General features: G+C 40.3%; 1 protein-coding gene across 1 annotated transcript in view; it reads left to right on the top strand.

Moving 5' to 3' along the window:
- LOC106605058 (ER membrane protein complex subunit 2) overlaps positions 1 to 12,018 on the top strand; it is a 61,103-nt gene that overhangs the window by 24,399 nt on the left and 24,686 nt on the right. The window contains exon 5 of the mRNA XM_014200315.3: positions 5,493 to 5,550. Coding sequence (XP_014055790.1) covers positions 5,493 to 5,550 — 58 coding nt within the window. The remainder of the gene's footprint in view (positions 1 to 5,492; positions 5,551 to 12,018) is intronic.

Genomic DNA, 12,018 nt, shown 5'->3' with positions numbered 1-12,018 from the left:
TAGGGCTGTCCCCTACAAAAAAAAACAATCAATTGGTCATACATATTAAAAAAATTATTTTCCCATATAGACACACCCTATGTGTTTTAATAAAATCAACTATATGTACTGAGCTTGTCTGATGCTTTAACCCTTTACACTCGTAACCGTATACGGGTTTAAAATGGAAGATTTGGGCACTAAGTGCCTAAATTGGAACCTAGTGGCTGTACAGAAACATGCTAGAGCTCTGACTGACAGCAGTTCTGAATTTGAGCACCTCACATGACAAAAAGTTGCCCCTTCCCTCCCAGTAATTGGGCAACTTTTGCAATTTTTTGTTGTTGTATGAGGGAGGGAAATGCTGTAAATTGAGATGACTTGATGCATTTTAAAAGATGAGACATGGAAGATTATAGTAAATACCACATTGATGTCATACAAGCTAGCCTAACACCCGTCAGTCCAAATGTGTACTTCACATTTCCAAATCTTAAAACATTATGTTGTTTAACGTGCAAACCAGCATTGCGCTAATTCAACAGCGCTCCGAAGATTGTTTCAGAACGCAGGAGAGCGACTGCTATCCAATGTAGGAGAAAGCGCTCACTGAAGATTCAGTTCATCACCTTGGAGAGCTCCATCCACTGCAGCGGCCGCTGTCAAGCATATACAATCTGTCAACTAGAATCTGCAACTAGAAAAACAAAGTCGACTAATTTACTGTTTTCAAGTGTTATGTTTGTTGTCCAACTATGGTAAGCAAACCACTGTTTGCAGGTTTTCTATTCCCCTTTTTTGGCGTCATCCTTTACTACAATGAAATGCTGCCATACTGCAGACTTTTTCGATATTTTGTCTTAAGTAGGCCTAATAGAGCCCCACAATGGAGGTGTCATAATACCCATAAAACCTAGCGGTCATTTGGGGAAATGGTTTCCACCATAAATTTTTCCCGTAGGGAATTTTTTGAACACTTAAAATAAGGGCTGTGTTTAGTGTAGGCTTACCTGGGTGAGCCATGTAAATCTCTCTCGGACAAGTTGACTTTTATCAATATATTCAGATCTTTATTCTTTCAAAAATGCTAATTAGCCACAAAGTAGACCTCATGCAAGACTACAAATCCTTGCAAGGTCCTGCACGTCATCTCTAGCTGATACCTTTTGTTAACATATATTATGTCAACAGTTCACAGAATTGTCCATTTTTTAAAGAAACGTATCCAATTTATTCATTCCTAAATTATTGTAAAATGTAATGGTTAATCCAGAGATGCTTACCTTTGCCTCGATTCGTCAGTGTCGTCCAGATCATCATGACATTTTGTAGTTCTTTATGATAGCCACATAAGCTGCTAATTAGCGTTTCATTCATATTGATAAGTCACCTTGTCCTAGAGTGATTTACACTGTTATCAAAACGTAATGCCAGGGAAAGCCTACATGAAACACAGCCCCATATTTTAAGTGTTTCTAAAATTCTCCATGGGAAAAATAAATGGTCTATAAACAATTGGAAACATTTCCTTGTTTGACCACTAGGTTTTATGGGTATTATGACTCATACTGTGGTAGTTTTATAGAGTATCAAGTAACTACAGTATGTACCGGTAGGTAAGTCTTAGGCTACAATTAGGCTCATTTGCATGTGCCATCTACAAAACAATCTTGTGGATACCCAGTTCACTGTAATCGCTAAAGCAGTCATTTGGCCTGCTCATGAATAAAATAAAATAAAAATATATCTCTGCCATTTTGGCCTCCTCCGTCCTTGACTTCTCCTAAATAAGTCTTTACAACACACTGCTGTAGTAAGAATCTTAATATCACAAACAGAACTGGAGTTATAACCAGTTTTAGCAGGACATTTTTCATAGTTTTCCCCCGTTGCCCCTCCTCCCAACAGTAGGACCTGCTCCGTTCCTTCTCCCGACAGTAGAAGGTGCTGTGTCCAGTTGATAATCACTGATAATTGCCTTGAAACTGAACTTAAACTATACAGAAAAAAATCTCTCTCTCTCTCTCTCTCACACACACACACACAGATGAAGTTAAGTATAATGAGGGAGAATGGGTGAGTTGATGAGCGAGGTGAAGTGAAAGATGCTTAATTATGTAATCACCAATTGTGAATGAAGAATAGGGCAGGCCATTATATTGTATTAATCTGTTCTCAAAATGGTATGTACCCTACAGTGCATTCAGACCCCTTCCCTTTTTTTCCACATTTTGTTACGTTACAGCCTTATTCTAAAATTGATTGAAGAGAATAAATGATAATGTAATCTACACACAATACCCCATAATGACAAAGCAAAAAAAAAGTTATTATTTCTTTAATTTTGAATTTTTTTACTTTTGCAAAATAATAATTAAAAAATAAAACGTATTTACTTAAGTATACAGACCCTTGCTATGAGACTCGAAATTGAGCTCAGGTGCATCCATTGATCATCCTTGAGATGTTTCTACAACTTGATTGGAGTCCACCTGTGGTAAATTCAATTGTTTGGACATGATTTGGAAAGGCACATTCAGGTCTATATAAGGTCCCACAGCTGACAGTGCAGGTCAGAGCAAAAACCAAGCCATGAGGTCGAATTAATTGTCCGTAGACCTCCGAGACAGGATTGTGTTGTGGCACAGATCTGGGGAATGGTACCACCTCTGCAGCTTTGAAGGTCCCCAAGAACACAGTGGCCTCCATTCTTAAATGGAAGAAGTTTGGAACCACTAAGACTCTTCCTTGAGCTGGCCGTCCAGCCAAACTGAGCAATCGGGGGAGAAGGGCCTTGGTCAGGGATGTGACCAAGAACGCAATGGTCAGGGATGTGACCAAGAACGCAATGGTCACTCTGTCAGAGCTCCAGAGTTGCTCTGTGCAGATGGGAGAACCTTCTAGAAGGACAACCATCTATGCAGCCCTCCACCAATTAGGCCTTTATGGTAGTGTCCAAACAGAAGGCACATGACAGCCCGCGTGGAGTTTGCACTTCACCAATCTGGGTTTTATGGGAGGGTGGCCAGACGTAAGCCACTCCAGAAGAGAAAGCATGTGTGAGAAATCGATTTAATCCATTGTGAATTCCGGCTGTAACACAACAAAATGTGGAAGAAGTTAAGGGGTATGAATACTTTCTGAAGGCACTGTATGTCTTAGAGCAATGGTTTCAAACCTTTTTCACGTACTGAACCAACAATTGCATGTTTCTCTTCCTGGAGTACACCTGAGGTACCCCCCTATGTGCATTTTATCAGTACGCCTATGGTCTCATGGTTCTAATCAAGTACCCCCCCATGGATAGGCCAAGTACCCCCAGGGGTCCTAGTACCCCTAGTTGGGAACCACTGTCTTAGGGTGATGGACTGTGCCATCCCCACGGCCTACGCAATAGATTAGGCTACTGAGACAGGCACAAATCAGACAGGTGTCTCGTCTGCCATCAAAAAATTTAAACAATTTGCGACCGACCGCTCGACTAAAAAAAATCTCTGCCGACCAAAGGCCTATAGACCAAACAATCAACCTGTCGACTAAATGGCATCAGCCCTTAATGGAAACCACCCTGTATTCAAGAGCATGTTGTCTCAACCTATGGCAGGCACAACACAAAAAAACACAGATCTTGTGAAATAGGGTCTAAGCTCCAACATATGCGAATATGGAAAAAAAATTGTGTTTTTATATAATTGACGTTAAAGTTATGATTTTTTTTTTCAATAAATAATTAGTTTGACCACTTTTTGTAAGCTTTTAAATTCTCAAACTCAACCGTTGATATTTTCCAGTGACGAAGACATGGATGTCACATGGTATGGTGGGGAATGGAAAATGGTTGCACTTTGAGCACCTTTTATCTCCTGAATGTTTTGGCATCCAAAAAGTCACTTTCCGACCACTTTTTCCATGGGCGAACATATGGAAAGTTTTTTGTTTAAAGCAAAAGGGATGCTGTCAAAAAGTGATTGAATTAAACTGAATTTACCCTATAGACCTGGGGTGGGGGGGTGGGGTGTACTGTGGGGTGTACTGATCCTAAGTGGTACGATGGTCTGGGTGAGTGTGTGTGTGTGTGTGTGTGTGTGTGTGGGCTCTGTTTGTGTTGGAAACGACCATTCCACTGGCAAAAAGGGGGAGAAAAAATAAGTGAATGGTTCAGTGCTCGGCCCTTTCATCCTGTATGACGGATTCTCCAGGAAGGAAGTGGTTTGCTCCCACTGCTGTTCTGGGGGTCTCCTCAATCTTCTGTTTAAAAAATATATATTATTATTCTCTTATTGTGCTTTTCGTCTCTGAGCTGAGAGACGAGGTCTTGCCTGCCTGTAAATATTGACATGCCACCACAGTTTCAGCTTTGTATCTTCTCAGCACTGTTTACTTGTACATCCATCTGCAATTGTGATTCATAAAAACAGAAAGGGAGTGAATGTAAGGGGACAAGATAAACACAGTATTTTTGACTGGAACTGGAGTAAGGGTAATTCAATTTGTTTACCACCCCTGATCACCATGACTCGTTTATCGGTTATGTCGGAGTTGATGTGATAATTGAACTCCTGCACTGTCAGATTAAATAAATGGCACACACTGGCCTCTAATTGGTTTCAGGCAGAGGTACACTGGAATGACACAGCTTCAAACAACTAACTACCCCCCCCCCCCCCCCCCCCTGTAAATAAAGCATATCAAAGTGGCTCATGAGTGGTTGCCTGGTGCCATCTGAAATCTCCCAGAGTGCAGTTGAGTAATAAAGTGGATGTGAGGGAAGGAGTGGCACTGGAAGTGGGGCTGCTCACTGCTAATGGGAAACAGAGTTGCTTCTGTTGTAGGTTGTGGTGGGCAGAACAGGTTTTGATCATGGAGCCCCGGCTTTTTGGCTGCTAAACCGTTAGCATTGCAGTTCGCCTCTAATAAAAAAACAAGTTCAAAATCATCCCTGCGGACCCATGATTTGACATGACAAGTGAAGTGAACACGCCTCCCCACCTCCCTGTTGCCAGGAAATTTCTGCATGGTTTGATATTTACAGCTCATAACTCACTCATTTTAAACAGAATCATATGGATTCCCCCTTTGCTCCGTAACTTTTTAAAACACACATTGTGTTGAATATAGCTCTGATCAGACTATTATTCTACACGGCTCAAAAGAAAGGCCTTTAAAACGCAAACTGAACAGATTGATTTGATTCACCTTTTAAGCAAATCAAAGGCAATAATTGTGTATACACTCATCAAATCAGTGTGCTTCCCTACTCTTTGTATTGGTTTCTTGACTCATTGTTAACTGGCGTAAGCCTCTCACAACACAGGCTATTTGAGCAGCAACAGTAATGACTGTTTATTTCCTCTTTTAGATCACTGCTGATTTCGGCAAGGGTTCACAGTGTAACCATAGAGACCGGCTGCATTGTGTACAGAAACTTGATTGCCTTGAACTCTGTTTGATTTCAACACCACCTAATTTGTCTTGACTGGTCAGTCTTTTTTTTTCTCCTTCTGCCTTTGAAGGTACGAGGATGCCAGCAAGCAGTATGATTCAATACTGCAAGACGATCCCACCAATACGGTAAGAGAGGGGAAATCACACACTTATTCTTATTTTGTTACAGTTGTGGTCCAAACTTTTTTGGACAGCTTTGAATCTGCTGAAAAGCTTTGGTATTAGTGGTGCGAGTTTGCATAGTTAAACTCCCCTTGGCCTTTTTGACCTCAACCACATTGCTGATCAGGCTCTCACCCACACAAATGACAAGTGTTTGAGGGAGTGGGAGAGGGGGGAGTGGTTCATGGTCTCAGGCAGTGTTGGACATGTGTGGTGGAACTAAGGCTAAACTAAATGCCTGCTCTTTGAAGACGGTGATGTATAGGTAGTCCTTAGACCCCTTCTGGGGTGAGCAGGACTGTGCTCCTGTATTACGTCCTGGCTTTAGGTTAGGAGTGTTTAGTGAAAATGCATTTTACCGGTCATGCTTATCAGTCTATAAGTACATTTTCATAGGTTAGTGCTATTAAATTGGCACTTGTGTATTTTCGTTAGTCATCATGTATATTATTTATCACACGTGCACAGCATACATAACCTTGTTTGAGGAGCGGAATAGCCAATCACCTTTAAAACAGCGCGAGAGTAGCTCCTCAAAAAGCTGGTACTTGAGTGAAACCAGGGAGATCGTTCAAGATTGACTTCGAAATTGGATGTCTATCCATGTCCTGAGGATGTCGGGAAATGCCTTCAAAACCAGCCACTAGGGGCAACAGTGAGCACTATTAACAAGTCAGTTTTGTTTTGCTAGGGCTTTGTGCCTAATCCCACGACTCGTGGATTAACATCTAATTCTGCAGTGAGACTGCGAGAGCTTGAATGAAACATGCTTTTGTAAGCCGATGGCTACGATTTTATTTTTGTTTCTCAATCTCAACTCGTAATTAAAATGCACCTCCCTTTCATCATTTGAGTGCATAGGCTATAGTCAACGGTACGCAGGCTATCAGCGTGTCACACACCACTTTGCAATGAGGCATTATAATTGTATGAAACCTGAAAGTTTTACTTTACCTTAAATAATGAGGCATGTCTTACCTTGCTTCAAAGTAACCTAGTAGCCAAAATCCATCCATAGAAACATGGAGGCAATTATTTTGACTTCATCATGCCATTAACCAGCATTTCTCTCCTGATTTATTGGTTTTCATATCAACTTTATTTCATTGTCCAGAAGCCAGTGGCCATCCTAGTTGTTGCTATTCGAGTCCCCCTCGTTCTGTGTTTCTAACTGAGATTTTCATCTGTCACATGAAACCCCTTGCATTAGGTGTGCTGTTTTAGAACAGGGTTTTTCCGCAAATTGAATTTTGAAAATTAATAGCTGCTTCATTACAGGAGTTCCATGTTCAATAACAGGCTAAAACCGTTTGACTGAAAGACGATAGGCTTGCTATTGTTGCATGGTTCTCTTAATGAAAAATGTATATTTCTTGTATGCATGCATAGTATTTTCTGTTAGTCACACAATTTTATTGTTTGGATTTTTTAAATATTTTACATTTTGTTGACCGGTTAATGAGGGTCGGTTAGTCGACAGCAAAATGTATCGAAATGTGCATCCCTTCAGGTGTAAAGACCAGTGTTCACTTCTAAACAGTAGAAACAGATACAGGAAGCCATTTGGCTTTTACTCATGTTTTTGTTATATTATATCTAAGGCCCATGCACTATGCACTGTGAGATTTGTAGAGTATCTGGGCTCTGACAAGGCTGCTACTTTCCCACTATCTTGATCGCCACTTGCTGTATCAGTTCTATCCACATGTTGTCTTTTGTGTGTCATCTGTATAACTGTCTATCTGCCAATTAGTCTGCATTATCATAGTGATGTAGCAAAACTGTTAACACAAAACAAATGCAACCCTCTGGTTTACGCAGCAGTTTACCATTTGAGTCTGTCATATTATAAATGAGTATAGCCTTTAGATTTACACTATTATTCCCTTAAATTCCATCCAATCGTCTCTCAATTTATATTGAATTCCAGCTGAATGACTTGCAAGACCATGTCTATCCAGTGTTCTGCTAATCCCCGACCACCAACCCAAAACACATTGTACCTGCTGTTAATTGTTTCCATAAGGACATGTGGCCACGCAAGAAAATACATGTTTTAAAGGGTTTTCAAAAGAAACCATGACCTTATTTGTTTTGGCAGTCCTCCTGTAGACGTTCGACAAGTTTCTGCGTTACACCGACACATGGACTTGCTTAGATATATTAAACATTTTCTCTTGGCTGGCAAAGTGCGAGAGACGAAGCATAAACATTTAGTTTTTTGGACACCTTGTGAGGATTCTGCACCTCACCGACTGTCTGTTTCAAACAAACGGAGGCCTTGCTGACAAAATCAATAAACTCGGGTATGCTCTGATGCAGTCACCTCCCCTTCTTTCTGGTGTGGAAGAATTGCCCCCTCATCTCTATTGGTTCCCTGGAGTGTAACTGTCTGCTCCCCCTCGTTCAGAGCCCTTTTCACCTTCACTTTGTCATTTACAGTCATTCTTTATTTTTCTCTCTGTTTCTGTTGGACCAAACCAGTCACCGTTCTTCTATTAAAATGAGAGATCTATTTGTTTTACACAGGTTAGATCCACCATGTCCTATTTCAATTATAAGCACATTGAATACTCTGTCATGGAAGACAAGACAGGTGGTGGGAAGGGAAGCGCAAGTTAGTTTGTATAGGCCGTGATGCCTCCAGAGCAACTGCTTTTGGTCGTCAAGTTGCCAGTGCAGGCACTTCCACAACCTCAGCAATAAATATACTGAACAAAAATGTAAACACGACATGTAAAGTGTTGGGTTCATGAGCTGAAATAAAAGATCTCAGAAATGTTAAATATGCACAAAAAGCGTATTTCTCTCCAATGTGTTTACATCCCTGTTAGTGAGCATTTCTCCATTGCCAAGATAATCCATCCACCTGACAGGTGTGGCATATCAAGAAGCTGATTAAACAGCATGATCATTACACAGGTGCACCTTGTCCTGGGGACAATAAAACAGCACTCTACAATGTGCAGTTTTGTCACACAACACAATGCCACAGATGTCTGAAGTTTTGAGGGAGCGTGCAATTGGCATGCTGACTGCAGGAATGTCCACAAAAGCTGTTGCCAGGTCATTGAATGTTCAATTTCTCTACCATAAGCCGGCCTCCAACGTTGTTTTAGAGTATTTGGCAGTACATCCAACCTATGGAACTCTGTTTGGGTCCTTGCGTGTCAAAAAAGATACACGTCAAATAACACTTTGTTGACCAATCAGGACCTGAATATGACTGCACTTTACATAATTATTTAACGTGTTCATACATTTTTTTTACGAAGTTATTACACATTGATTACACTCACTCGTATTTCATATGTCACAACGATTCATCGATTTACGTATGCTATGATGCTGGTAAAGTTGCCTCGCGCACCTACAGTGCTGGTCATAAAAAAAGCTGATGGATGCAAACAATGTTCTTCCTCAAAAACAGCAAAATGACAATCTGTTTCAGTAGCTGTAGTTAGCTACATAGCTAGCTAGCTAACTATATAGCTAGGTCTCGTCATCTAAAATAACCCAAATTTATAAAACGGTTATTTGATTAATGGTGGTCTGACCCATTTGTGAAGCTAGCCACAATAGTGGACTTTGCGGTTAGCCTTCAAAATAAAAGTCATTGACAGTGATGCAAATGAGTACAAATAGTAGAATTATGCCATAATTGAATAGATCATAATAAACGAGGTTGGAATGTTGTTATATGAAATCAACAAAAGACAATAATTTGTTAATTTGACAAATCTGTTGAAATCACACTGGCTGTGTTAGACTTTAGAATTGCATTAGGGGCATACTTATTTCACTGTACAGCCTTACCTATGGATTGTGGATCAATGACATGGGGTATCAGTCTACTCAGTGAGACCCAGAGAACATTAGCATTGTAGCTCTTCTTGCGGGACTCTGAAACAACTGAATTGAGCCACATTTATTGTCAACCTATGTGTATTGAAGCGGTCGAACAAATAATGCCTTATTACCAACGCGGTATTGTAAACTCATCGTTCGTGGCCGGTGTTTGCAGACTTTTTTTGTACAGCTTTGACAGTGCTAGTGATAGTAGTGGTGGCGCTTGGCTTGCACGTGCAAATTCAGCACACACAACATTCTATAATAGAATTGTGTTATTTGACATGTCAAATTAAAATGTTATTTAACGCGACCCAAACGGCGTTCCATACCAACTGGCCTCACAACCGCAGACCACTTGTAACCACACCAGCCCAGGACCCCCACATCCGGCTTCTTCACCTGCGGGATGGTCTGAGACCAGCAATCCAGTGCAGCTGATGAAACTGAGGAGTATTTTTGTCTGTAATAAAGCCCTTTTGTGGGAAAAAACTCATGGTGATTGGCTGGGCCTGGCTCACCAGTGGGTGGGCCTATGCCCTCCCAGTTATGTGAAATCCATAGATTAGGGCCTAATGAATATATTTCAATTTACTGATTTCTTTATGAACTGCAACGCAGTAACATATTTGAAATGGTTGCGTTTTATATTTTTGTTCAGTTTAGATAATTAACACGAGTGAATCACCAATAGGGTCTAAAGTATTAGAAATGGTTTTGTTCGCTGGCTTTAAACAACAAAATGGCATAAAAATCAAGTCAGGTGTTTGTCAAATGTGTTCAATCGTGGATTGCCCAGCCTACATATTTTGCTGAACTCCTCTCTGGCGAACTCCAATCCACCAGTGTCTGTGACAGGTGGAAGAGAGATTTAAGTGTGTTTCCACCATCTGGTTTATATTCACAAAAGTAATAATGGTAGCTAGATTTAAACCTTCAAGCTAACTTTAGTTGTTTTCCAGTTGGGAAACACTGAACTCTTTTAAATGGATACTTCGGGTTTTTGGCAATTGAAGCCCTTTATCTGTTTCCCCAGTCAGATTAACTAATGGATACATTAAAAAGGGACATCAAATTTGTATCTCTCACCCAGTATTTTTGTTAGCCCATTAGCTAGCTAGCGTTAGCATTGATAGTTCTGTCAATTAGCCTAATTGTGCTTAGTTGTTAGTGCCATTTACTGTATTTGAGTATTATGGCTTCAAACTGAACTAAGGCTGGGCGGTAAACCATAAGAGACTATATACCAGTATCCATTCATTGACCGGTTTGGATTTTTACTTTACCTTCTATAACGGTATTTTTATGTATAATTTAGTAATGACTCAAAGTAATGATGGCAATCATCCGTTTTTATTAACAGTAAGAAACTACTAACAGCTGAGAACGAATCGCTAACTTGCTAGCACACAAGTCAATGATTTATAGACAGCCTGAAATCGCTGACTACCCCTAGTGGCCAAAGTAAGAACTGCAGTTTAAACTGAAAATGCACAATCAAAAAGGAGAATAATCATTTTTTTGTTGACAAAATAGAGGCATACTAAGACAGTGAACATGACACAGTGTGTAAATGATAACAAATTTGTGCAGGAAATTAGGAAATTGATTAAAATTAGGTATCCAAATTGTCATACCTTTTATACCGACCTTGTGCCCTACAACTTGAAGGTTAGCCATGCTATTAACTACATGTAAAATCTCATAGAGAATAACTAAATGCTAACGAGCAAATTGCGAACATTTTATACCGTTTCTGACCTAAACTATGCAAAAAGTATACAAGTAACAAAAACATGCTGCTCAGTTTGCTGCACGCACAAAACAAATATTAGACAGCAAGGCTGTTGATCCAGGAAGGGATTCTCCGCTGTTACCAGACAAAGCTTGATTTTGGAAGATACTAAATTAGCAAACCACAAGCACAACTGCAGAGCATTTAGCACATTCTAGACAGTTAACTTAATAATTATAAGATATCTAGCAGGCAAACATTTCGTTGTCAATGCCTGTAACTACATCACCTGGCGCGTGCTGCACAACAGTGAGTGACTCACAAGGCTTCGGTCTCTCGTTGTTGTCTACTTGTTAACAAACACCACGTGATTGGGGACTACTGGTAAGCTCCATAATGAAAAATGATGTGGTAGGTGAAATGAAGAATGCAGTCTTTTTTTTCCTTCTAATGTATTACACGAGTTGACTGCAGGTATTTACTTAAAATGAAACAAATATTTAAATGTATAAAAAAAAACGTGGCCATTTCCAAATACCCTGGTATACCGTAAAACATTTCAACCTAAACTGAACTTGGAAGGGCAGAGCGTAAAATCAGCCTTCGCAAAGGACAATGTTTTAGGCAGACTTTGCTGAAAGTCTACCGGGTCCTGAATTATCAAAGGCTTTCTAGGAGCTCTACCTATGACACATAACAGTTTACTTAATGGGTAAACAAGTTAAAATATGCATTGCCCTTTTCATTCCTTGGGTAGTGAGATCTTCTCCAATAGGAAATGGGAGGTGCCTTGGGAACTGTACCCTTGAGGGATTGGTGGGTACTAGTACTTGCTAGTCAGAGCACCA

This window comes from Salmo salar, chromosome 05, assembly GCF_965601325.2.
Source record: "Salmo salar chromosome 05, fSalSal1, whole genome shotgun sequence".
NCBI lineage: Eukaryota > Metazoa > Chordata > Actinopteri > Salmoniformes > Salmonidae > Salmo > Salmo salar.
Note: the sequence above shows the minus strand (reverse complement) of the source record. Positions and strands in the feature narration are given on the sequence as shown.